Genomic DNA, 27,963 nt, shown 5'->3' with positions numbered 1-27,963 from the left:
TTCAAAAGATGTTTTTCTTATTTTAATTATTCAAACATTGTTTTTTTTATTTGTATATTCTAGTATTTAGAATTCTTCTGTTATATTTTTTTCTTATCTGTGTTTATTTATGTAATGTCAAGGCTAATAGATAGTTGTGCACTGTTTACGATAATATATTCAGTAATATGTTTGACTTGAGTAAGAAAGCTTGCCCTGATTAACCAATTGTTATAAATTACTGTAATGTATAGAATTTCCACTTTGTATGAAAATAATGAGTTTTTGGCAACCTAATACTTTTTTCGATACTATATTCCCCACTCTTAGATCCATAATGAACATAAACTATTATGAATCAATTGTGTTTTAGTACGTGCTCAATTGGACTGAGTTAGAACTAGGTCATTAGAAAGAGAAGAAAATTAATAGATTTATTAAACTGTGATATTGAATTATAAATGAAATACACTAACCATCTATTTTCTGAACGTTGATTTGATAATGGGGCAACAGAAATTAAGAATTGTGTCTACCATCTTATGGTCCTGCATAAGACTGAAATATAGTTAAATATCTCCAAGATAAAAAAATTAATGGGTCATTAATTGTGATGAACTAGCCAAACAACTTGTTCCAGAACACTGAACTTCAGGAATAGTTCTAGAATTCATCCCCAGACTACTTAAAATTAACTTCATGACCACGGGAGTGCAGTAAAATAGAAAGTTTTCAGTATTGGAGGTAAATAAAAAGAAAATTCTTGATTTTTAAAATAAACTTTGCAAAAAACTTTATGATTTTTTAGACATAATATATTTTGACAAGAACAATTTAAATATATTGGACTGTAGGTTCTTTATATAATATTAGACCAAATAGGTTCTTTGAAAAAAACAAAAAAAGAAAACATAAGATATTCTGTGAAACATGATGAAGAAATGTCAAAGTGAAGAGTGTGGCTTTGAACAAATTGCCTGTAATATTTAAATTTATGCTTCAACTATCAGTATACTGTAACAATATGATTTGAAAAAAAGGAATCCCTTCAAAGCATTTTAAAATTACGCATCAGTGTTTAACAAGTGATCAAGTTTAGAAAAATAGAAAACCAAAACTACATAAAAAAAAATTGCCTTGAATGGAAATTGAGAGAAAAGGCATTTTCCTCATTATGTCTTCTTGATTTTGATGTCTTTTAGAATAATAATGATAATAATATTTTATTTATTCTGGGACGAGTCCCTTTAGAATAATACAGAGAAATCAATAGATGAGGGCTGAGGAGCCTCAGAGATACTTGAATAAAAAATACAAAGAAATATAAACAGTCATTATAAAAAAAATTATAGGTTACTTTCTCACTTTTATCAGTTGAACAATAAAAATAAATAAAAAAGAGAAAAGAAAACGGTGTAAAAATAATTAAGAATGATATAATAGTTAACATACATATTTACAATTATATTAGTTTACAATTTTATGGGGTCTGAATAAATAAGAAATGATTGAACAGGCGGGATTTAAAGGTAGAGAGGGTATTGGAGCGACGGATGTTGGAAGAGATGGAATTCCATATGGATGAGGCTCGGATAATGAACGATATATCGAAAGCAGCGGTTCAGTGGGCCCTTGTGTATAAATCTGAAGACTGGGAACGGGTATTGGGGGAACGAATAGAAGATTTGAATTGAAGGAGCTCGGAGATGTATGCAGGACAGCGGGATTGGATGACTTGGAAGATGAAGGATGCCAGGAAATCCTTACGACGGTAGGAAGTCAGGAAGAATAGTCATTAAATTAATTTTTTTCTCTGCTGGTGAAACGGCTGTTCAGGTTCAGATGGGCATAAATAACATGTGTGGTTAACAGATCCAATGGTGATACAAAATCAATGAGTAATTATTCTAAGTTGGAAAATTTTGTATTTCTTTCTTATATTGTAACTAATCTGGTTTGGCTTTTATCCTTAATAATAATAATTTCTAGAAAGATGAAGATGAATTTTTTAGATATGTAGAGTAGCTTGTGGATATGTTAGAAGATAACACATACTGTTTAGATAAAAAAAGAAGTGTGTTCTCCTGAATTTCTAGCAAGAAAACATATCCTTTCCTTTTTTCAATTTGTAATTACAATATTTTTTCATCGAAATAGTTCATGAGACTTTCTGTTAGTAATATATAACAAATATTTTATAATAAAATATTTGTATGTATTCTTTGGCCTCTGAACTGTGCCAAATATACTTAAAATTTGATATCATAGTGCTCTTTACAGTAGTTCATTCCTATGTCAATAATCAAATATAATATTAAAAAAATGTGATTAACTCATTAGAAATTATAAAAAATCTACTCACTCATATCTGGTGAGTTCAGAAATCATGCTTAAATAATGAATAACTATAGTTTACTCAATAAGATTTAAATAAATTCGATTTTTTTAAAATTAGTGTTATTAAATTTAATAAAATATTAATTTATTATAAGGTAACCAACATAAAAAGTATCTATTTCATGATATTAAATATATATATTTTAATAAGCAAATATTTACATAATTATTTGACACCATAGTTTTAAAAGTTGTTAATAGAGGTATTTTATAAAAAGCTTCAATTCCTTTTCACTTCTTGTAGTAACCAGTATAGAATGAAAAAAAGAAAAACTGTGTATTTTAATGATTTTTTCAGATTATTGTAGTAATGACAAACCGAACATTTTGTAATTGTAATGAAACAATTTATTAAACATCCCTATTTAATGAAATTAAAAAGTATATTTAAATAAGTTTTACTAGAATTAAAAAAGGTGCTAAAAATGAAATGAAATAAACATCCTGAATTAACTCAATAAAAATTGATTTATAACCGAATTGATTCAATAATCTGATGATAAGGAGTTTAAGGCAAGATAGTATTTATTTCCTTGACCTTACTAGAAGAGTGGTGTGAAAACAAAACCTTGTGTCATTAGCAATGGTAAGCTTTCACTTTAGATCATGGTTATAAACCCAATCAGCCTTTGATTCACAATCAATCTAGCTTTCTTTCTATGTAGGATCATTTGCTGATAGAAGTATAATGTCACTTTATATGAAATGTAAGTTTACAAGACATTTATTTTAATCATATTTTAAAAATTTTAATAAATATTTTATTAGATTATCGGGCACTGTATATATCGGCAATTAATTATTTAAAAAAAAAGTTTTTGTAATTAGAAATAAATTTTCTATCTTATAATGCATTCAATTTATTAAATATAATAGAACATCATTAATGAAAAAAAATCAGATATAATGACGGAAGACAGAGTTTTTGAAATGATCGAATGAAGTTGAAATTCTATATATCAAACTTTTGTGTACCTTGAAAGAAAAAAATAATGTCCAGAGGATTTATTAATAAAAATATTTTTACTAATCATAGTAATTACTTATGAAAAAAATATTCACTATTTTTTAAATTAATTGATATGAAACTTAAGGAAGTACAATATGGATTTAAAAATCATATAAATAATGCTATCGATACAAATTTTTTAAAATATACATGTACAAATAATACGAAAATGTAGTAGATGGATAGATAAAAATGGCAAAAAATGAAGTTGGTAGGTATATAAAAATACATTTTTCATGATTTTTTGTTTATATAACCGGTGTTTGTTTTTTTATTCATATATTTATAAATTTGCATAAATAAATTATCTTTTAAAATATGGAAAATTTAAGAAATTAAAAAAATTGAGATTTCTGAAACAATTCAACAATAATTTGAAATTTTGTTTTAATGTATTGAATTTCAATATGCAGGGGTTTACCTCAGTTGATATTATTAAAACCCACTGATTATATAATGCTAATATGATTAATTTTTGTTTCAAAATGGTTCCAGAACACTTTAAATTAAAGTTTTAACAGTTATGTTTAACATGTTTTTAGAGGTAAGAGAGGTGAATAAATGTTAAAGGTTTATCTGTCTCCAACATTAAAAATTAAATTAGGCAATTCTTTCCATCCATTTAATGTAATTCAGGAATAAATAGAACAAAAAGGAAATTTACCCAATTTAATTCCTCTTCTAATTATGAACCATTGGAAAATTTAGATCATCTATAGCAGTGGTATAGATTTAATATAAAAGTAAGGGGAGGAGGAATCGAGGAGTGTGGTCAAGGAAACAAATACTAATAAGTAAAAAAATTTTGATTCTTCTTTTTGAATGGAATATGGTCGGGGTGCGGTAAAAAAAAACTGAAATAGTAGAATTATACTATTTTATTGAGCCAACGTTTCGCCCCACGTTGCAGGGCTTCGTCAGGGCTGTTTTGACGGCAGTCAAAAATAAAGTGATCCGATTCTTCTTTTTGTTATTAAGTGCTAAGGTTTTGGCCTTAATGTGAAAAATAAACCTAGTGTATAAAAATAATGAAATATTAAAACCTTGAGAAAATGTTATATAAGAAAAAAATCTAAGGAAGGGGTGTGGTGATAAGAAGAAGGACCAAAAGGAATAATAGGAGAGGCTAACCAACTTATAATTATTTATTAACATTTTATTACTTCTTATCACCCTAATGCTCTTTCCTATTTACTACTATCATTATTCATTTTTTTCCTGAACATTACTTATTAATTTCTGTTTTACTATTTATTATATTTATTTACATAACTATTATTATTATTGTTATCTCTAAGCTTCTGAATTTTATTGATATCTGATTTTGTTATTTTTCTTACAGTTTTATACAAAAAAATATCTAAAATTTAGAGTTAACTTAGGAGACCCTAAGGCATAAGACCAAGTTCTGTATTGATTTTATATAAAATTTAACCAATTACCTGAAGTATACGAGTAATTAAAGAAATAGTGGCAAAGAAGAAAAAATAGTGTAAGTACTCATTATTAATAAGACTGAGATATTATGAATGATGCAATTTCCAAAAAATATGTATGAAGTTTTAAGCATATTTTTTTCATAAATTGGATAATGTTTCAGGCCTAAAACCGTCAATTTTCAAATCCAATCCTAAAATCATACATTAAATACTGTCAAAAATTTTTACTAATATTATATATATTTTAAAACATTTTAATTAAAAATACTAATATCATAAATTAAATTGTAATATTATCACACAACTACAATTATGGTAACACTTTTTATAAATATAATTGAGAGACAGCCAATGTTCCATATTAAAAAAGTAAGTAATAGATTAAACTTCCAATTATATCAATGTGAGCTTTACAAAATAAAATAACAAGTGATATATAATTGAATATATGGGTTATGTAAAATGAGGATGACATACAATTTGATAAAATTAATTTTTTGACAACAATCAGTCTAATAACAGGTAATTATTGATTACACATAATTATAATTATTTTAACAATGATATTCGGCGGCGGTAATGAGAATTTGAAATTGAAGAGCTTGCCAAAACCCTAGTTGTTCCTGGGCCTTGTTTACCCTCTCCAGACTGCTCCCCTTACAAAGATACGTCCTGCGGTATTGGAGGGCATTGACACCAATATCCGCAGGAGTATCAAGCCCATCATTGGGCTCCCGCTAACACCTCGGCGATGCTGTACGCACCCAGGAGATATCGAGGACTGGGTCTGATCCGCTGTCAATGGGAAGCTCCACTACAGCATTGGTCAATTGCCCAGCGACTGTCGAATGTTCCGGGTGCCCTATTCCAGTCTATATTCAGTTACGAAGCCGAAATCGCGGCATGTGCTGATAGACTTGGGGTGGATAGGGGCAACCAAAGTGTGAGAGCTCTACGACAGTCGTTACGTGAGAAGGCTTTCGAAGAATGGGCCAGTTGCAGATGGCAGGGTATCGGTGTTCGCCATTTCAAAGAGACCCCGAAAGCAAATAGATATGTATGTGACAAGCAGGTACTCTCGTGGTCAGAATGGGCGAACGCCCTGAAACTTAATATCAACTACGCACCCCTGCGTGGAGTCCCAGGAGCCAGTGGACAGCAAGGAGAAGTTGGGTCCCTCTATCGCACATGCGGCAGAGAGTCTGAAACACCAACTCATGTGCTGGGAAAATGCCCCCATCAAAGAAGAATTGATGAAGTTCCTTGAAAGAAAAGACTTCACCTGCTTCGAGGAGGTCTATTGTATTGACACCGACGGATCCGTAAGATATGCCGATATTGTCGCGTTTACAAAAGTCGGAGACACGGCTCTTGTCTTGGATCCGACGGTAAGATTTGAAAGTAATGACCTCGAACAGGAAGGTGGAGTCGAAAGGGAAAAAAAGAAAATATATGAAAAATGCGTCCCTTTCCTTAAGGAAAAATTCCGCGAGATCTTCGGAGAGAGAGAGTTCACCGAGAGAGGCCTCTGGTTTGGATCTCGCGGAACAATACCAGATAGAACAAGGAGCTTCTTAAAAGGCCTAGGTGTTAGCATCGGGAATATTGCGATCTTGGCGGAAAATATTATTTTGGACTCCCTGGGGATCATACACCATCACTTGCATGGGAATTAGCTCGGAGATTATTCTTTGTTTTGTTTATTTATTTTAATATGTTGACCTCTCTATTTGTGTGTTTTAACGTATTTATTCATTAAATTATTTTATTTTATTAGTACTATTGGTTTTTTCTTTTTGTTTTTTTTAAAACTTATTTATCCATTAAAGTGTTTTCTGTAACCGGTTCTTTATTATGTTTTCCTTTGAATCTATGTGTTGGTCTTGTTCTCGTGGAATGTATCTATTTGTTTGTTTTTGGTAAACTGATCTACTGCTGTGATTATGAATGATGGTCTGATCTCACATTGCCGTCTAATATTGAATTTGTTTAGCGAGTCACTGAAGAGGATCTAGGAGGGTGAATTCCGGAGAGCGAATTTGTTGATCGGGTGAATTAAAGGATTGTGAAATGGTGAAATTGGAGGAGCAGAAATGAGAAGGAAAAATAGGAATGAATTGAAACATTTGTGTTTGTTGTACAGACATTGATTGTAAAAGGAAACTGTAGGGAACAAAAAATTGTTTATTATATCTTATTATTATATCTCTTTATATCTGATTATACCTTGTATGTGTAATTTATATATGTCCGATTACGGATTGATAAGTATGCTGTGAGATAGCAACCTGATGTATTTAGGCAGCATAGATAAATAAAGTATTTCTCTCTCTCAATTTATAACAAAATTACATAAACCTAGTTCGATATTGAAAAGCAAGAGTGCACTTTAAAAGTTCTGTAATAGGGAGCAAACCCATGAAATTACAAAAAGATTTATATTACTAAAGAACGATAGGTAACCATCATGAATAATCAGACTTTCATCAAGAATACAGAACGGCAACGGTTTTGCCGAACTTAATCAGTGTTTCTTGTACAATCATCAGTTTGGTTTTATGAAATTTTCTACTGCTGATTCACAAATAAAAAATATCGATTAACGCGCGACTATGAGAAATTTTCCCGAATTAGTCGAATTACGAGCTACATTTAAAATAATTATGGATTAATTTCTGAAAGGGGTTTACTATGTATGATCTTTTATTGTCATAGGATTTTTAATGCAAAGAACATATTCTGAGTTCACAGGTGAGATGTTTCAAAGGAAACTGATTTCGTTACAGGTGGTTTTAGTAATAATTGAGGGTTTCGAATAAAGAAATAAGAAACTCGATTGAAGAAAATTAATGAATGAAAATACACATTGGAGGTCCCCTGAGTCCAAATAATTATACCTCACAAAATGGTCTGTGAGAGTGTTTGAGAATAGCCTAGCTCAAAAACGAAAATAATTACAAAACTCAAATTACGTATTTATTTTTAACCATCTTAGCAGTAAGAAACAATAACTAAATATAAAATTTTAAAGAATTAATAAGTAGTAATACTAGTATTAATAGTAATAAAAATAACTAACTAAAGGAGAAAATAAATGTTTTCTTGTTTCCATAGTTGTTATGATAATAGATTTTACTTTATCTTACCTAAAAATAAGGGGAATTATTGCCATTCTGAATAATAAAGAAATGAAACGTAAAAGAATAATTTCATCTCAAAAAAGAGTCGTAAGGGAATGTTGTGTGATGTCCAGATTTTTTTTCTCTTTCCTTCTTGTTTTAATAATTCCGCTGTATATGAATTATTTTTGTTACTTTATCTTATAAATTAAAAGCAGTAGATTTTTGTGGGCGAGAACAATGCCTAACACGCAGTAATAACGTGTTTTTAAAGTCAATTTTAATTCATAATTTTTGTGGTCAACATATGATCGGTAAACAACTATGTGGCAGATGATATAAAAAACAAAACAAATCCGCTCTCTGTTGTTTTTTGTACTGCAGACAGATGACTTCTTGGCGCCTCTACGTGTGCACACACTTCCTCTACAGTGTCTCCTCATTACGCACTCCTAATTGCTCTAGCATTCTGGCCATTTCCGACGTCTTAATCATCTTAGCCACGGCGGGCGGACAACATCGGTTCATATTCCAAGAGGGCAAGGCGGGTAGATGTGTCTCTTTTCTGATCCTACCTTCACGAGGACATAACCTACCCACAGCAGGGTCCCCATCAATCTCCCATGCTGATATTAAGACAATTTTTTTCTCTTTTATTCAACTTAATTTAATTTTAAGCTGGGTTATGTTCCTTTTTTATTTTTCTAGTTTATATGTTCGAATATTTTGTTTTACAGCTTATTATGTTTAACTATTTAAAATACAACAATTACAAAGTTCGGCTATTCATTTATTTTATTTCCTCTACTCTTCTCAGTTGGGCTAGTAAAGATTCCTTTTGAACCCCTACCCACCGTAAAAATAATAAAATTACATAAATAATATTAATATATACATATGTACATTTTATAATTCAAATCTGCCGTTGTATGTATTTTAATTCAAACTTGCTGCTTTGGCACTTGCAATCTTTTGTTCACCCTGCGAAGCAGTATGTCAACATTTTACATCGTTAAAATAATGATTAAATGCACAAGATGAGATATTTTAACTTAGTGATTTTGGAAATGATGAAAAATATCCTCGAAAAAGTAATCAAACAAATCTAAACAAAAAATGTTTAGTCAATAACGTAGCAATAAGTACCGAGACCTTTGAGGTAGTAATAAAATCGATGAATGAAAATTGATTGTTTATTAAATTAGTTTTGATGCTCATTTCACACTTTTAATTCAATTATTACAAATAATGCCGATGAAACTACTTAAAACTACGGAAAATCGAATTGAAACTACGGAAAATCGATTTTATGTTACGATTTACAATAGAATTGATTAATGAATTCAATTATGATTCTTCTGTAGATGATATATAAGTTTGATCAGAAAGATTTTGGATTTAAGACGTTGTTAACGATCAATTAAGTAACAAAATGACTAATTTGTCCAACTGAACATTTTGACTTTAATTAATGATTTGAGAACTTTGGGATGATAAGCTTGGGAACATTGGCGTAACTACAGCGAATTTATTTTTGGCGCCTGAGGCAGAATCATTTTTGTAGTCCCTACTTTTCCACCAAAAATAAATGATAAAACCAATCAGTTTTTTAAGTTTATTGTGCTTTTGTCTGATTAAGAAAAATAAATTAATATTTTTTTTCTCAATAAAGTATTCATTCAACTCTATAAAAAAAATAATCCTTTGCAGAGGCAACCTTTATTAAGCGATACTCACCTAATAAAGTAGTTGTATTAGGTTAGTTACCTAGGTAAGCAACCACAACTACCTGCTAGGGAAGTTTTACCCCTAATAGACTATTGGATACCAATGTTCTTGCATAAAAATGTGACTTATTTTGGACAAAGTTTCATTTATTTCAATCAATTATGGTCCTGAAGATAGAACTAGAAATTATACCTCTGCCGTTTTAAAGCTGTCGAAATAAAAAATGGCGGTCAATTTAATTTTTCAAATTTCACTCATTTTTCATTTAAGACCAAAAAAAAATATATTAGTAACTTTTTAAAAGTATACATTTTTTTAAATTAGGGTCCTAATAAAGTTCTTTATCATAATAATTCCCGAAATATATTTTTCAAAATTCAATTTTTTTTTTTTATACAAGAAACTCATATTTTATTCAATATCTTGGAAACTAATTCTTGTATGAAGATAACTATTATAAAATATTGTATGGTACATTTAACTTGCTTTAGTTTAAGTGCCTATAATCGCTGTAAAATAATTTACAGTGTTTTTGACCTTCAACAACACCTACTCTTCAATTTGAGTGCTAATAGATATTTGCAAGCATCTAATATTTTCTGAGATAAGTTGACAAAATGTTGATTCTTTTATACGGAAAAAAAAATTGTTTTCTAAAAACTACTCATGTCACATCTATTTATTAGCACTCAAATCGAATCAGGTTAAATGTATCATAAAGTAGTTTATAATGATTATCTTCATAGGAGTATTAGTAATGAGGGCTCAAATCAATTGATTGAAATAAATTACATTTTGTGTAAAATAACTCATATTCTTCTGCAAGAGCTTATTGACTGTCAGAACTAAGTTGAGGTGCTATTGGGCTCTATAGGATTAGTGGATTTTAGTGTAACTCTAGGGCTACAGTGTTTGGAGACCCCTGATCTACATCTAAAAATTCTATATTTTAAATTGTTAAGTTATAAAAATGAAATACATACAATTATTTTTAAAAATAGGTCTTTCCAACAAATATAAATATTTCTTTGAATGGGATGAATTCAAAATTTGCTCTAAAAATTTTAATTAAAGGAATTGTTACCAAATATATTTTCCTAATGAAAAAAATTGATAATATAGCAAAACCTAATTTTATTATATATATAATACTTTTGGCACATTTATTTTTCTGTTAATATTTATGTGCAAACATTATCTTTAATTTTGCATTTATTTTAATGTGCATGAAACAACTGAGATAGTTTCTAACTAGGAAAGTGTTTGCATATAAAAAAAATACTTGATAATATAAAATGCTCCATTGCTGATTATATGCAAATTATATTGAAAACTAGTAATGTGAGTAATAACATTACTTTACATTGGCACAGTTCTCATTTATTCCAATTTTAAACTTATTTAAAATAATATTATTTAAGGTATATCTTGAAAAATAATCCTTATGATGTATGGGATGAAAAACTCCTCCAGGGTGTAAAGGTGAAATGCCAGTTCATGCAGGAAACCTGAAATACTGGTTTCCAAATTTGCAAATTCTTGTTCTAACCATGATAAAATATCCTTCTCATATACTTTCTATAACATATAAATTATAATTTATTACTTCCCTGTATTAAAAAATTTAATTTATCAAGTGGTTTAATAATATAATTTCTTAATATAGAATGTATTCATTCTCTGTTGTGACCACTTTAGTACTTAATTGAATTACTTCCTGAACTCTTTATTTTATTAGGTAACCTCACTCAAATGTTTTACTTTCAGTTTTATTTTTCAGATACCGTTCTAACATTTTAAATTTCGCGGCCAAGATGATATCAATGAGTAAATACTTCCTTTTAGTATTTAACATAGGAACGGTTTTTTATCTACTAGAGCGCTCTCCAACACCTGTCCAAGCTTATCAACAGCCAAACATGGATAACAGTAGTTCACCTACACTTGCTAATGTGAGTTTTAGTTTACTTTGTTCAAACTCTTTATTTTGAGTTCCAATTAGTATAATATTGTCTATTTTTCTTTAAATCAACATATATATTTTAAAAAAGAACACATTACATATTAATTTGATTACAAATAGAATTATGCCCAGAAATGTTAAAATTATTTCATAATTTTGTTTTAGTATGATGAACTTTGGGAAAAGAATGCAATTTTGCCGAAAGATGTGATCCCTTCTCATTATAACTTATTTTTGAATCCTGATTTGCAAAATGGAACATTTAGTGGAGAAGTTGACATTAGTATTAATGTCTCTAAACAAAGACATTATTTACTATTGCATATACATGAATTGGAAATCATTAAGACTTCGGTTTACAATGAAGCTGGATCAGAAATTAAAATATACAATTCATTCAGCTATCCTGAAAACCAGTATTGGGTAATTCTTTTGAAAGAAAGTATTGTTCCAGGAAAATATAGTATCAAGATTCAGTTTAGTGGATCATTAACTGGTAAAATAGTTGGCTTCTATAGAAGTACATATACTGCTCAAGATGGAAGCAAGAGGTAATTGTAACAATTAAAGTGATGAAGTTTGTGTGTGTCTTTGCATAAGTACCTCAGAGTTGTTATTTCTACCGCTTACTTTGATCTTTTAATATAAGCAAAGGTTGGTCACATTTCAGGTACATTGCTACTACTAAGTTTGAGCCTACCTATGCTAGAAAAGCATTTCCATGTTTTGATGAACCTAGATATAAAGCATCATTTACTGTTCACATTACTCGGCCATCAGATAATAAATATTTTGCTTTATCTAATATGAATCAAGTTGTAAGTATATTCATTAAACTTGATAAATTTTTTATATTGTTCTGATATATTATCAGTGTTAATAAAACTTCATTGGAGAGCTATACAAATAGATAATTTATCATTTTTATTTGTTTAACTCTAATATAGTCATAATTTGAGGTCTTTAACTCTTAGTTTTTAATCTTGCTTTTGACTGATATCATTACTAGCTCTTAGATGCTTTGTTTTTTATCAGATGTTTTAACTAGGGGAAGTAAAGTTCAGTTGTTTGATGCTGACAGTTTAATTTATAGTTTTTAAGATATATATCTTTTAGGATGTTAAATATATTAAGTGTCGTTTTTTCTTTTTATTATTTAAGTAGCTGTTTTGTGCAATATCTTATTACCATTTATTTATAATACATTTTTGATTTAAAAGTAATTTATGAAGTGGGGAAACAAAAAATGACAGTAATTTGAGAATCAATTGTTACTGAACAAGGTAGAGTGTTCAGAGAGAGAAATTCAAAGATTTTAATGATCGGAAAAAGTTGGGAATTCTTAGTATATTTTGAGAGTGAGAGGGATGATCATTATATGTTTTATACTTTAAGCTTCAATTATCATTTCGTATGGTATAACTAATTTTAGTAGTTAAAAGAATGAAAGAGACTTCTTGTAAGGGAGATAAGCTGGATCTAAACTGGCATGTACTGCAGTGACACCTTTCAACGAGATAAACATGAATATGTATGGGTTAAGTTCTTCCCATCCAGTAATTTTTTTTTTTTTTTGTGTGAATTATATATATTTATAAATAATTAATTATATGAGACGACAAATTATTTGGCATTTTAATATAAAATTTAGTCAGCTATCTTTCTTACACTTGAAATCATAAATATAATTACATATCATAAATTATATAGCTGTTGGTACTAGTAAAGTTGAAAAATAGCAGAGGGTTCTCTTATGCATTACAATATTATTATACCTTGTCAGAAATTTTTGGAAAAAGTTAAGAATTTTAATTACCAAGAGTGGTAGGCACCTTGTAACATTATTAATTTTTGTTTTGTCAATTTATTTATTTATTGTTTTAGTAATCTATCAATATGTAAGTTTAATGTTATAGTAGAACAATGTGAATACTTCTGTTTTATGGTCTTTAATTTTTTAATTCTAATAAATCACTTTCTACTCAAAAAATTAACTATTTAATTTAACTCGTTTTCTGGAACATTATTCTTTCTGTATTAAAAATTGACATAGGTCTAATAGACTACTATATTTTAACTATAATCTTATCTATTTACTATTTGAACCTTTCTACTCCATTTCACTTTTTTAAGGGCTTGTTTTGTTTAAACTTTCTATTGATTTTCAGAGCGAGGAGCCTGATGTACCATCTGTTGGTCTTACTAAAGTTTCTTTTGCACCTTCACCACCCATGTCAACTTACCTAGCCTGCTTCATTGTCTGTGATTTTGAACATTTAGAACCTGTCAATACCGACCAAGGAATTCCTATAACTTTGTATGCCCGTGCTAGTCAACTAAATAATACAAAATTTTCGAGAGATATCGCCCAACAAGTCATGAATCATTTTGTTAAATATTTTGACATTGAATATCCTCTCCCGAAAATTGGTAAGATGTTAAGTTACTATTCAGTTTTTCATGTTATTTGATTATTGTTGCTGTTAGTATTAATAACAGCAATTTAATAATTTAACAAGGTATGAAGTGAAAATTTGAGTTATGGATGTTATTTTAAAATATCTATTATTTTTTGTTTGTTTATTGGGTTTAACAATGTGATTTACTTAAACTAGAGCCGTAAAAGCAGGTTATTTAGTATAGTAGTCCCAAATTTTTTCAATGCAGTATCCTTCTTGGGCTAAAAAAAATTTTGTGGCTCCCTTGTTGAACTAAAATAAATTCATGGCACCCTTGTATTGCTAAAAAATATATATATAGAAGATTTTTGCACAATTATCTTTACAGCAGTTGAATATGTTGGAAAAGAACAAAACGGTGTATAATAAATGCTAGAATACACTGTACATTTACTATTTTAATTTTTTTTTTCGTAATATTTAAAGACAGTGGCATTTGCCTAAGGCACTCCTGATGTAAGCTTTAGGCAGTACAGGGTGCCATAGGACCCACATAGGTAGCCGCTGTCCTATTGTTAGAGGCTAAAATCTATTTTGTGGGTCTGCAACCAAATAGAAGTCAGCTTTCATTTTATTTAAAGGAACCAATATCAACAAGAAACTGTTCTGTTACCAAAATTAATATTTAATTCGGTAATTAAACTCTAATGTGAACAGTTTTCTATTTTACAATGAAATCTTCATTCTAGCAAATTATTTATTTACTAGAGAGAAAACTAAATATCTTGATTTTGCCTTGGGAGGAGTTTTACAAAATTCATAAAAATTAAATTACATAATGCTCTAGTTTAGCTCTCCTTGGCTATCTAATTTTAACCAAGATATTGTTGATTATAAATAATTAAGAAGATAATATTAAATAAGATATTAAAACTAAATTAAGTCTTCTCATTAAAACTCTTCAACATTTATTATACAAAATAAGGCAGAGAGAAAAAGCTGGAAAATAAGTTATGATAATAACAAAAAATTGTTTGTGCATGATCTAAAAAAATCCATTTATTATAGTGGTATTTTATGCCTCTTTTAAAATAAATTTAGAAAATATTAGCTGTGGCCATGATTAGAGGAGTGACATTGGAAATTGATCAATAAATTGTGGATATTGAGAAAAAAAAAGAAGTTGATTAATATCAATAGTGTGGTGAAAATACTACTATTTTGATGATAAAAGAAAATGTGTACATTTCATATGTAAAAAGTTATAATTTATTTATTTATAATATATTTAAGTCTGAATTAAGAATTATTTACAATTTTTAAATAATTTTTTGAAATATAGGTTTATTAGACGTCTTAAATAACATATTAATGCATTGTGTTCTTAAATAACATTTATTTAATCATTGATATGTAAAATGAATATTTTAAAATTTTATATATATATATATATATATATAGTTGACCATAAAACTTAAATATAAGGTTTTATAAATATAGTGCAATATAAAAATTACTAAGAGTTAACTATAATAATTTTGTTGATAGAAGTAAACAGTGGAAGGTTTAATTAAATTTGATTAGTGATCATGATCCAATAAATAGGGTAACTTTCAAAGTAAAGAAAGTATCTAAAGATAAATTCAATTTAAGTAGTGAAATGGAAAATTATTAAGAAGATTCATCAAAAAGAAATCATCTCAATAAATATGAACTTCAATTTGAATACCAACAATCAAGTCTTTTATGAAATTTATAAAAAATTAATATTTTGTAATCTAATGTTTAATTTGTACTTATATTGTATAATTTAAATTTTAAGTTGTTTTTAATATAAGAAATTGCATTTCTTTTATATACAAAAAACATTGTAAAATTATTTGCAGCAGTGTTATTGATTAAATGTTATTTATTATTTATTTGAACTAAAAGATGTTTTCTCTTGTCACAGATTTAATAGCCATTCCTGATTTTGTTTCTGGTGCAATGGAAAATTGGGGATTAATCACTTTTCGTGAAACTAGTGTACTCGTTGCTCCTGATGATAGTATTTCGAACCAGCAGGTTTGTGCAGACACTGTAACACACGAACTAGCACACATGTGGTTTGGTGATTTAGGTATATATGTATAATTAAATGATTAACTTCTCTTTTAATAAATAAACATCACTGCTTTGCTAGAATAGTGGCATATCTGACAAAAAATGTTTTATTTAATTTTGTGTTTGAGATAATTCATAGTTACTGTAATAACTTTGGGAAAGTCTGTAAGACGAATTCAGGGAAGGGTTTTATAAATAAAGACGAGTAGGTTCTACCAATAGATGCCACGACAGACTGTTCTAGGCCCAAAAGGACACCAAGCTATCCTAAGCCAGAGCAGTGTCGCTATCTACCATTTTATTGACAAATCAAAATAATAAAACTTATTTTCTAAAACAGACCTGAGTGAAGAAAGTAACCACAGTCCAATGTACTGTCTCTGAAATACCTCCAAATCTAAATAAAATCAAAGCCTATTTTTGCCAGATGTTGGCTATTCAAGCTAAGCAGCCACATATGTTTTGCTTTGCAACATAGTTTTGAGGTTAAAAAAAATAATTTGTATTTAATTTATCTTTCTATAGAACATACTTACTTCTTTTTTAAACCTAGAAAATCAGTTCTTGTAAAAGAATTATGTATAGTGTTCTTATATAGATATATTAGCTTTGTTTGGATATTCCATAACTAATAGACTTAATTTTGAGATTTTAATTTTGTTAATGTTGATCAGAAGTATTTAATAATCTATTCAAAAAGAAATTCATCTCATTCCTGTTTCATAAATCTATCATGGGCTTAAACGTCTTTGTTTATCACATTTTGTCAGTTTTTCCTTCAATCTTTCCTACTTGTGATATACTTTTTTTTCCATTAGAAGTCAATTATTTATTTTGTTAAATCCATAAATGTCATTGTTTTTATTAAATCCATAAATGTCATTGTTTTTATTATTAACCTTACTTTTATCTTTTATTAAGAATTATTATTTTAATTTATCTACTTTATCTTAATCTTTTTTTATTTATCAATTTTTCATGATCAATTCTTAAAAAAAAGTGTCTCTTACACTAACCGTGTAAGGCCGAACAGGCCGATTTGGTATTAAATAAATAAATAAAATACTAGAGATTCAGCTATAAAAGCTTTTCTGTATATTTTTCTACTAAACTAGAGTTTAATAATCAATCTATTGCCAAAATGTGATATAAATCAATTAGTTGTGATAAATTTTACTGTTGACTGTGTTAAATAATTTTTATTTTTAATTTAATGTGAACAATTGACTTATTTGGGTAATTTGTGGACTGATAAAAATGACCTGTGCAGAATTTGTAGAATGATTTGGTTCTAAAATTGTATTAAGATTGTCCTTGTGGATGGCCGAATTGGTCGAAACATTGGACTAATAAAGGAATAAAAATGTTTTAAGATTAAATTGATACAATTTTATTTATTTAACAATATTAACCAGTCTCAAGAAAGTGTTAAGATTATAAATATAGCAATATTAATTTTACTGTAATACTTTATTTTCATATCATTATAATTTTGGTTTAATTTGTTGAGGGTCTATAAAATAAAAATTGAAATAATATGAAATGAAGTTCAATTAAATATAAAGTGACAAGATGCTATAAGAAGTATCTAATTAATCTGTAACTTGGTTGGTTTTGGTGATTTTTTTTTCTAGTTACAATGGCTTGGTGGGATGATCTATGGCTAAATGAAGGATTTGCTACATTTTTGAGCCAAAAATTTGTCGGCATAGTGAAAGAAAATCTTTTTTCAGTAAGCATCAATTTCAATTTCTTGTTATAAATGATTTTAATATATGAATTATTGTATGTTTTATCTCAATTTGCAGCCAATAAAATTTGTGGTCAATCACGTACAATCAGTTTTGGAAGATGATGCTGCACTTTCATCTCATCCGATTATACAGCCAGTTAATCATCCTGATCAGATCACAGAAATATTTGATATAATTTCTTACAGTAAGGTAAGCTTGTTCTCTATATATTCCTTCTGTCTAAGGCAAGTTATGCTTAAAAAGCTGACCCATAAGCCCATTCGTCATTTGGGACGATTAATGCTGAATGTAATAATGATGTGCAGAAATTCATGCTTTGAAAAAGATTGTGGAAATTTCCACCATTGCTATCTATTTTTCTTAATAATACTGTTTTCATAAATAGGCACATAAGATTAAAATTATTGTTATCTTACGTTGTTTGTTCTTAACAATCAGTATTTACAATCATGGCATTAACAACATTCTTCTTAACTTCTTATGAAATTTTATTTTATTCTTTTTCTTATGATTTTTTTTTTGATTTTTTATTAATTTCAGCCAGTATTTAATTAAGTAATAATAAATAATAATGTTATTTATCTTTGATATGCCTTTTAGTAGCATGGTAATAATATTGATCAAGTTTCATGTAATTTTCTAAGTATACTTTCTGCTACTTTTCAATCTTCTTTCATTTGATTTGTCTTTTGGTCAAGAACTCAAACCTCAGTCCATGATGTCTGAGGATTGATTAATTACTCTACATCAATGATTTTCTAGAGCCTCATATTTGAGGCTAAACTTGTGGCCAAACTAAACCCTTCCATCTTGGGTTTTCCCAGATAACTATAAACAGGAAGTAAATAATAAAACATATCCAGGGGCTAATGGGGCTTAGGTGACATCGGTATTCATTGACTGTGTGATGAATATTATTAATATTTTAATAATATTTTATAATTACATGTGTTTTAATTTAGTAATAAGAAGAAAGAAAAAATTGAAATTTCTTTCATTTTTTCAGGGTTCTTCAGTTCTTCGTATGTTTGAAAGCTATTCACCTATAGCATTTCAAACAGCAGTTTCAAAATATTTGAAAAAATTCACTTATAAGAATGCTGTAACAGAAGACCTTTGGGAGGCAATGGAAAAAGAGTATAATATTAGCAATATGAGATCCATGCTAAATACCTGGACCAAACAGATGGGCTACCCCCTTGTCAATGTTAAGAGGGATGGGGACAGTCTTACACTCACTCAAAGCAGATTTTTATCAAATGCAGAAGCAACTTATGATCCCAAACAGTCTCCTTATGGGTCAGTTTCTTTAATAATTGTTATAGGCAATTTATATGTTACCTTATCTAGTTTTTATTAAATTTCTAATGACTAATTGAAGTTATTAATAATTTTATAACATTGAGTCTCCTATAAATGAATTTTTTTTGTAATTCAAAGATCTGTCATTTACAAAAAAAATATTCTTTAAAGTTTTTACTGAAATCATTCGGAATTCATTCCATTGGTCCTGAACTGCATCACACCATGCCAAAATCAGATTCTTCCCTCTAACCTCGAGTGTGGGAAACTGGTGGAGTGGTAAATGATGCACTGCACACTTTTTCTCACAGCTTTCAGGAAGTAGTGTACTTAAATGATAAAAATTGATAGTATATTAATTGTTTAAAATGTTCTAGAAAAGTATTGATTGAAATAACTTTTTGTCCTATTAATTCAAGTTTCCTATATTTAAAAAAATACACCAGTCAAAACTTAAACAATGGAGTGGAGTGATTTTCAGTGGGCTCTTGTAATTGCCTTCACTCCCTCCACTCCTGTCAGTCCATTTAGAATGATCCTCAGTGGCCACCTTAATAGTTTTGGAAAGCATTTATCTTTAAACATTGATTCTTTTTATATTTATAATGAATATCTTCCTGAATTCATTGAGCTACTGTAGCCTAAAGCTATTCTGTGGTCAATTATTATTTTTCTTATTTTAGTTACAAATGGGATATCCCTATTACTTATATTACATCTACAAGTCCTCTAGATAAAAAGAAAATTGTCTTTCCGAAGGAAAAAGAATCCTGTAAGTTGAAATAAAGTTTGTTAACAATTTTTTTTTTGTAATATAAAAAGGTTTCTTAATCTTGATATATAGATATATTTTTTTAAGTGACTGTTGATCTTGGTTCTGGAGTAGAGTGGTACAAAATCAACTCTGAACAGTTTGGTTTTTATCGAGTCAACTACACAGATGAATGGCTGAAATTTCTTCCTTTGCTGGGCTCGCAGGTATTTAAAAAATTTCATGGTGTATGTATATATAGGTTTCATTCATATTCATGTAATATGAAGTAAATGAAGTAATTAAGTAAATCTTTAAAATATAAGCTAAATCTAAATAAAACATAGCCTATTTTAGTTTATTATTAGAAATTGTTCTTTGTATAATTAAAGATTTACTAAATTGAAAACTTTTGTTAAAAAAAACACAATATTTGAAAACTTGACATTGGCCTTGACCAGTTGCCCATGATAAAAAGAATGTTAAAAGTTTAGATTGGAGGAAAGTAGTCTGGGTGATGTTCATTAAACGTATCAAAATAGTAAAAGAAAACTATTTATTGCTAACCAACATTTCTCCCTACTTTGCAGGGCTTCATTTAGCCCTGCAAAGTGGAGCGAAAAGTTGGTTAACTATAAATAGTTTTCTTTTACTATTTTGATACCTCTATTGACCGAAATTCGGACTATCTTCTTCTAATCTACTTCATACAGTCAACCATTTTCTTCTCAAAAGTTTAGGTTTAGTAGTAAACTTATATTGGTTTGCGATAAGGAAAATTGTGTAATAGCCTACTTCGTGTGGCGTAAAAAAAAAAAAAAGTTTAGTAATTGTTTAGGTTTAGCTGTTTAGTAGTCTATTACTATTATTTATTTACAAATAGAGAGTAATAACTAAGTAATTATAGTTATCAATTAAATCCTCTAAAGTTTAATGCTGTGTTTATTGTAGCAATTAATGAGGTAGCCACTTGAACTTTTTCTAGGTTTTTCATTGATATCCTTTCAAATTTAAAATAATGAATTGTTACATAAACAAAGCATTACATGAGATTATGGTTGATTGAATGAATTTATACATTTTCTGGTTTAAAGATTTCTTCTTGTTGATATTAATATCATTAATATTTCTCTATTAATGGGTTTTCGAGTATTGCTATCCATAGGCACTGCTACTTCAATATTTTGGCCATCATTTTATTCAGATCAATAAATAAGAAATCTGGTTGGTGTTAATAAGGATTAATTATTTTATATTCATAATTTTTTTTTAATATTTAGGCCCTCAGCAACCCAATTGATCGTGCTAATCTGTTAGATGACTCTTTCAGCCTTGCAAAAGCAGGTTATCTTACTTACGAAGTGCCTTTTCAACTTGTCAGCTTCTTGAAAAATGGTTCAGAATCCCATTACGTTCCATGGGCTGTCGCATCAAAGCATTTTTACAGATACAAAAATATATTACATAATACGCCTGCTTATACAGATTTAATGGTAATTTTTTTTTCAATTAATAATTATCACATATCATTAAAATTCAGTGTTATGTTCTATTCAAAATTTTTATTAATTCATAGAAATTCGGCACTTCTTTGATTCCGGCATCTTTACTGAAAGACATATGGGAAGTAAAAAGTACAGCATCGAACTTAGAAAAGTAAGTGAATTATGAATTATCGATTATTTTTTTGCTTTATTTATCAAGAAAATCTTATTCTTAGTTGTTTATGCATATTATTTCCACATTTAAATGAAACTTTTCCCAATCGAACATTACCATATTTGATCAGACATTAAAGTTAGACTGTTTAAAGTTAGGCAAATATAAAGTGAAGATAAAATTGAATAGATTTTTTTTTTTTAATCAGCAGACAGTAGTAAACAAAATGGGTATTGACAATAGTTAAGAAAACCTTAATTGTTTGACTTAAAAAATATATACCATAAGAACTTCTGCTGGTGGTTCTATTATGTTTTAGAATGAAAATAAAATATATATTGACGATTGAACATATTTTAAATAAAAGGAGGTAGTCAGTGCTGTGGTCAAGAAGAACAAAAACAGTTTTCAACAATTTATTTATGGCTAATGTTTGGAACCATAGTGCAGGTCTTTACTGATAACAGCCCTGAGGCTGTTGTGATGAGTGAAGGTTCTTTTGTTTATTAATGTACGCCTCCACTCATCACAACAGCCCTGATGAAGACCTGCAGTATGGTTCGCAAAATTAGCTATAAATGAATAGTTGAAAACTGTTTTTTTCTTATTGACTACTGCCCTGACCATCTCATTCTGATCAGAGAAAATAGCTCTATATTTTCAATCTGGAAAGAAAAAAAACTCTGTTCCTTAGAATTCCAGATTTTGGGAACATTATATTAATTCATTATTGCATTTTAAATCTATGTTGGAAATCTTTTTAAGGAAAGGATACCTCATAGAATATTACTAGATTAATCACTAAATATAGCCTTGTTCTGGGGCATGGTAAATAACCTAATGAAATTGCCATTATATGCCTTCACCTGAAATACTCTTATTGATTAGAATACAAATTTATTGATTTTATGGTCATTTGTCTTTACCTAAAAGATTCCTATTAATTTGAGTGAAAATTGATTTTATACAATATAACCTCCTGAAGAAAGGAAGTGAAAGCCATCTACATTTTTTATAACAGCTGATAAATTCCCCATAAAATTCTTAGATTTCATTAGATTAGTGAGAATTATCATAGGTTCATATGCATTCTTTTCTCTGGAAGCTTGTAATGTCCCATAACAGTAGAGGAAATTCTCCTGTTAAAAAACTGAATTGTAAGCTTAATAGTTAAGGATACAAAAAGTAAATTAATAAATGTATAAAGAATTATATTATGACTGATTACTATCTGTCTTTCAGGCAATTCAAGATAACATTGTTGTCATTCGCATGCAGGCTAGAAATTCCTGACGTAATGGATAGAGCTAATGAAATCTTTACAGCCTGGTTGAATGGAGAAACTGGAAAACCAAACCATCTTATTCGAAGTCTCATTTACAAATATGGTATTTTGAAATTTGAACTATTGTTTGTATTAAATTCAGACCAATTAATTTTCATAACTTATATAGACTTTCTACTAAGAATAGATTTGGAGTTAAAAGTTGCCATATTTTCTTAAGTACAACTGTATTCCATAAACTGACTCAGTTTAGAGCCCAATTTAAGATAATAGTTGTTTAAAATAATGTATTATTTTTGGTAATATGGAAAAGAAAGAAAACAAATTCTACCTTAAATGAAAAATTACGATGCACTTTCATGCTAAATTATTATGGATCGAAATAACTTCCCAATACAGTGCGGAAGAGTACAATAGAATCAAAATGTCATCATTGTCATAATTTACTTAAAATTATCTATTTAAAAAACACAAATAATTTTGATTTCTTTTTTTAATGCTAATAGAGCATATTGTTTCTAACAAATTGTAATAAAATTATGAACTCCTGTTGATCAATATTTGTTAAATAAGATAAGAACTACTTTACTAAGAACTACTTACTCCTCAAATTCTTAATCTTGGTTTTCAATATTTAGTTGCTGCTTGTTGATTGAAGAAGCTGCTCAATTATTTTCATAATTTATTTGGGAATTTTAGTCTGAAATTTATTTTACAAGCTTCTCACTAATTATATTATCAATCTTTCTACTGTCCTAAAATTAATTATTCCTTTACTACGAATTACGATGGGCTTAAGAAACCAGTACAGAATAGTGTATAATTAGTTATTTTATTGATTTTATTTTATGCTGATTGTTACCCTTCTGTGACTGTCTGCACAAAAATAGTGCTTACTAAGTGATAGCTTGTTTCTTGGTTTTGTAACAAGGAAATAATCCTTTATTCATAAATCTTGTTTATTTTATTAAATTGAAGTTAACGAGTCATAACCAAAGAGCAAAGCCTTTTTCTTTTCTTCTAGATAAAAAATTAAGGTAGTTAAGTTGCTTAGATTAGTTTCAATGGCTACAAATAAAAAGGAACCAAGTATCCAAACTTCTCTTTCCAAATTTTTGGCTCCTTTTTATCAGAACTATCGCTATTCATTTTAGAAGGTATGAAAATGTTACTATTACCAAATAATTTATTATGTAAATACTTTTAGGTGTGAGAGGAGCAAATGAAGAAGCTAATAGACAAAAATTATGGGACCTATATCTGAAGGAGTTGGACCCCATTGACAAAAGTGATTACATGGCAGCAATAGCTTCCGTATCAAATCCTAAAATTATTTCTAGGTTAGCCTTACTTTTGAAGATAATGATATATGAATATGAATGGAATGAAATGCTAGTATTTTATTTATTTCAATTGTTATCTTCCTTTATCCTCTCGGAGTTTACAATAATTTTATTTTATGCCATTCAATACAATTATTTTATATTTGTCATCAACTCTAAATTATTTATGAACAAACAATTATAACTTTTGAGTTATGACTTATGTAAGCTCAAATCAGGGAGGAATTCAAGTGCTGTTTTGTCACTTTTTTGAAACTTTATATCAGTTTGTTGTGTCATTAGAATAAATGTATTGAAGCTCATACTTTGATAAATAATTAGCTAATTTTTTATTTATTCTTTACTAATATTTATTTTACCACAAAAAACTTACTTTCCATTCTATATAGCTGGTCCCTACTAACAAAGTTAACATTACCTAAAATAAAGCTACATTCCTTATTTATAGTATATTATTTTATTTGTTAAGTGGAATTGTTCTTTAATATTGTAGACCTTACAAAAAATTTTAATTTTGAAGTATATTTTTGTTGATATAGATTGCTCGAGCTTATAAAAAATGAAGACAATGTTCGGTCACAGGATTATTTTATTTTCCTCGACTACATATGCTTAACTTCTCCCGCAGGTGGTGAATTTATTTGGGAATACATAAGGTATTTAATTACAATCACTTACAATTAAATTATTTACAATTTAAGTCTTAGGCTACAGTCTCATTAGAATGAATCTAATCGTGGTGTACATTTTATTCTCAGTTTCTGAAGATGTTAATGAGGATATTCTATAGTCATACTAGAGTAGTAGAATACGTTTTGTAAAAGGTCTTATTTAATGTGGCTCTACAATTCTCAGAGAGTAGCTCCTGCAATTTAGTCTCTGTTGATTGCTGCAATATTCCAGTTTCAAACACCCAAGATGGACCTTCCATTGGTTGACACATTATCCATCGATCACAATCAGTGTCTTCACACTCTTCTAGTCGTGCATATTTTTTCGTCCAGGATCTTAAGAAGTATTTGGTCAGGTGTTATCCTTGCAATATGGCCAGACCACCAGAAATGTTCAATCTTTATAACTCTTACAATATCAGAGTTCTTGTTCAGTTGCTCTAATTCTGAGTTGGTTCAGTTCTTCCACACGCCTTTAATATGTAAACGACCAAATATTTTTCTCATAGGAGATTGGTTTCTTCCTTGGCTCTTCTCATTACGGTCTGATATTTTGAGCCTTAGGTTAATAAGGTCTGTTCAGTGTCTAATAGATGTTTATCTTTGTTGATCGCAAGATTACCGTGATTTTTAAAAGGTTATGAAGGTCAACATAGCATTTGCAGGCAGAAGTCTTCTTTCTCGGAATTTCTGCTGTTATATCGTTCATATCATCTCCTTGGTATGCTCTCACATCCATCAGGTTTGATTTATGTCTAGTGCTCATCAGGGAATGGTCAATTTGATTGTTCGTCTCATTATCATTGGAGTAGGGAATAAATTGCTCCCCACGGACCAGGCCCCTTAAAGCAACAAAACCAACCCCTTGTTTTTTACATGATATGGTCATGTAAGGTATAGATTACAAAGATAAATTTATATATTCCAGCTCCTTTCGTATTTGTGCATTAAAATCACCCATTACTTTTTATATTAGTTTGTGGGTATCTGTCTGCATTTTGTAGAAATGTACTTCTACTTGTAGTAGAACTTCTGTTGTCACTCTGACAAGCTGAAATAGTGGCGCACAAAATAAGTTTTACTTGTTTGTGCGTTTTGTTCACTGCCCTGCTCCCTCTGACCAACTTGTTATATTACATCTACTCTTAACTATATTCACACTATAATAAATCATAAGCTAATGCTAATAATTTTTGTTAAAAAATTTCCTTAAATTTTAAACATGATTTGGTTCCTCTGTGTATATTTTGCCTTGCCAATCATATTAAAAAAAAATAATAGCTTGTGAAATATTAAATTTATTAAAATCACTATTTTCATATCATAGTATTATTTAAAAATAAAATTATTTTGGATTAATATAGAGAATTAAGTCAAAAATAGATAATAGTGTTAGGAACCTGTCATTCTTCTTTTCAGAAACTTAACTTTGACTTGTGTTAATTATCAGTTACCAATCAATATATTGGTAAAAAGGTATAAAATGTTAGTTGTTTCCATACCTTTTTTTGAAATTTACAGAACAAGAAAACTCGGTAATTTCATTAAGGAACTTTTCTGTTTTTAAATTTTAATTATTCTAAAAATTTAAAAGAAAGTAATTTTATATTTTATTTGAACTATAAATTGTTTATAGGAGTAATTGGGATTATTTTGTGAAAAGATTTACTTTGAACGATAGAACTTTAGGCCGTGTGTTGCCAAAGTGTACTGCATACTTTGCTACAGAAGAAAAGTTAAAAGAGGTATTACTAAAATATTAATCTAATCATCAAGACAATGTTTTGTAATTTTAGAAATCTTATTAATTGTTATTTGTTCAAATAAAAGGTTGAAGATTTTATCACTAAGTATCCTGACGCTGGAGCAGGGGCGGCAGGAAGGAAGAAAGCAGTTGAATCAATTAAAAATAATATTAAATGGAGGAAACAACATTATGAAAATGTTTCAGACATTTTGAAAAAACTGGCCAATTAATATTTCGAAAGTGTAAATTTTTTTTTACTTCATAATAAAAGCTACATTTTTGTTATTTATTGTTTCTTTGAATGTTTATCCATACAACTTATGTTTGCCTGCATTTATAATTTTTCTTATTGATAACCTTTCAACTTAAAAGATGTTTATGAGATGAGCATATGTGGGTCAATTTTGGATTCCTATTTGGGTAATAATAGTTTTAGAATGATTTCTCTCCTTTAATACAAAGCTTAAAAGTAATGTTTTTTTATTATTATGTTGATATGAAATTATAGCATGACCAAAAATCACTTACTATTGATATTTGCTCATGTTTTTGTACTTTATACTTTAGTCCATGGGTGGTTAAAAGTCTGCCTGATAAAGTTTTTTTTTACAGAAACGCTTTAACACACAAGTCATTATTTTACTAACTTAATATTGTTGAGTTGCTCACTTACACTTGATTATTTATGTCAGGATAATAGGTGAGTACTGTCTGCCGCATGGTACAGGAATATATTGTAGTTTCAGCCATGACATCTCTAAGTTAAAAAAATAGCATTCATAGATATCCTACAAAATGATGGTTGAGAGAAGATCTCTCTAGAAAGACATTGATTTTTTTTTATTAAGTAAAAAATTGTATTGTTGATTTTCTTGGACTTGAGAAATACTCAGCCTAAGCGATATATAAATTTGTAATATATTAGAAAATACATAATTTAATCTAAATTAGCATATTGTTAAATTTTCAATGAGTAAAGTTATTGATTTTTTACTAATAAGAATTTAGTTGGATTAATTACTTCTTATGTAATGATATTTTTATCTTTTCACTGTTACCTTTTAGGAATATCTAAAAAAAAAAAAAATACCATACGAACTTTTTTCCTGCTTAATTCATTAAGTGGACAATTGTTTATTGATAACTTCATTTCCTCTAAAATTTAAAATTAGAAATGTACAAAAAATAGGTACTTGAATTATGATTTGTATAAATATTAATTAATTAACCTTAATCAATAAGATTATTGCTATATAATTAGTTTGAAATTGGAATATTGAGGTATACTAAAAAATCCCACCAGCTCAATAATAAA

The 27,963-nt window shown here is 28.6% G+C and overlaps 1 protein-coding gene across 3 annotated transcripts; it reads left to right on the top strand.

Annotated features, from left to right (window-relative positions):
- Nucleotides 1–176: 176 nt before the first annotated feature.
- On the top strand, nucleotides 177–26,933 carry LOC106677817 (glutamyl aminopeptidase). 3 transcript variants are annotated; one of them, XM_067050417.1, is made up of 19 exons: nucleotides 177–723; nucleotides 4,728–4,877; nucleotides 11,452–11,623; nucleotides 11,800–12,185; nucleotides 12,305–12,452; nucleotides 13,803–14,064; nucleotides 15,985–16,152; nucleotides 17,771–17,868; nucleotides 17,945–18,079; nucleotides 18,897–19,189; nucleotides 19,876–19,964; nucleotides 20,052–20,170; nucleotides 21,224–21,436; nucleotides 21,520–21,599; nucleotides 22,845–22,990; nucleotides 24,095–24,227; nucleotides 24,770–24,886; nucleotides 26,538–26,646; nucleotides 26,732–26,933. In XM_067050417.1, exons 3-19 carry the CDS (start codon nucleotides 11,486–11,488, stop codon nucleotides 26,876–26,878), a joined length of 2,781 nt encoding a protein of 926 aa, XP_066906518.1. In that variant the 5' UTR covers nucleotides 177–723; nucleotides 4,728–4,877; nucleotides 11,452–11,485; the 3' UTR covers nucleotides 26,879–26,933. The 3 variants fall into 3 exon arrangements, with proteins under 3 accessions (XP_066906518.1, XP_066906517.1, XP_014271442.2); XM_067050416.1 differs by lacking the exon at nucleotides 177–723 and adding an exon at nucleotides 2,953–3,083; XM_014415956.3 differs by lacking the exons at nucleotides 177–723; nucleotides 4,728–4,877 and adding an exon at nucleotides 2,966–3,083.
- Nucleotides 26,934–27,963: the final 1,030 nt, after the last annotated feature.

Source organism: Halyomorpha halys, unplaced genomic scaffold (assembly GCF_000696795.3).
Source record: "Halyomorpha halys isolate HHAL.00 unplaced genomic scaffold, Hhal_1.1 Scaffold110.1, whole genome shotgun sequence".
Classification (NCBI taxonomy): domain Eukaryota; kingdom Metazoa; phylum Arthropoda; class Insecta; order Hemiptera; family Pentatomidae; genus Halyomorpha; species Halyomorpha halys.
The sequence above is the reverse complement of the archived record's forward strand: the minus strand, read 5'-3'. Positions and strand labels throughout refer to the sequence as shown.

Coding starts and splice junctions, on each gene's coding strand:
- LOC106677817 (XM_067050417.1), top strand. CDS start 11,486: ATGATATCAATGAGTAAATACTTCCTTTTAGTATTTAACATAGGAACG. Junction 14,065..15,984: donor ATATCCTCTCCCGAAAATTG/GTAAGATGTTAA, acceptor CTCTTGTCACAG/ATTTAATAGCCATTCCTGAT. Junction 21,600..22,844: donor ACAGCATCGAACTTAGAAAA/GTAAGTGAATTA, acceptor TCTGTCTTTCAG/GCAATTCAAGATAACATTGT.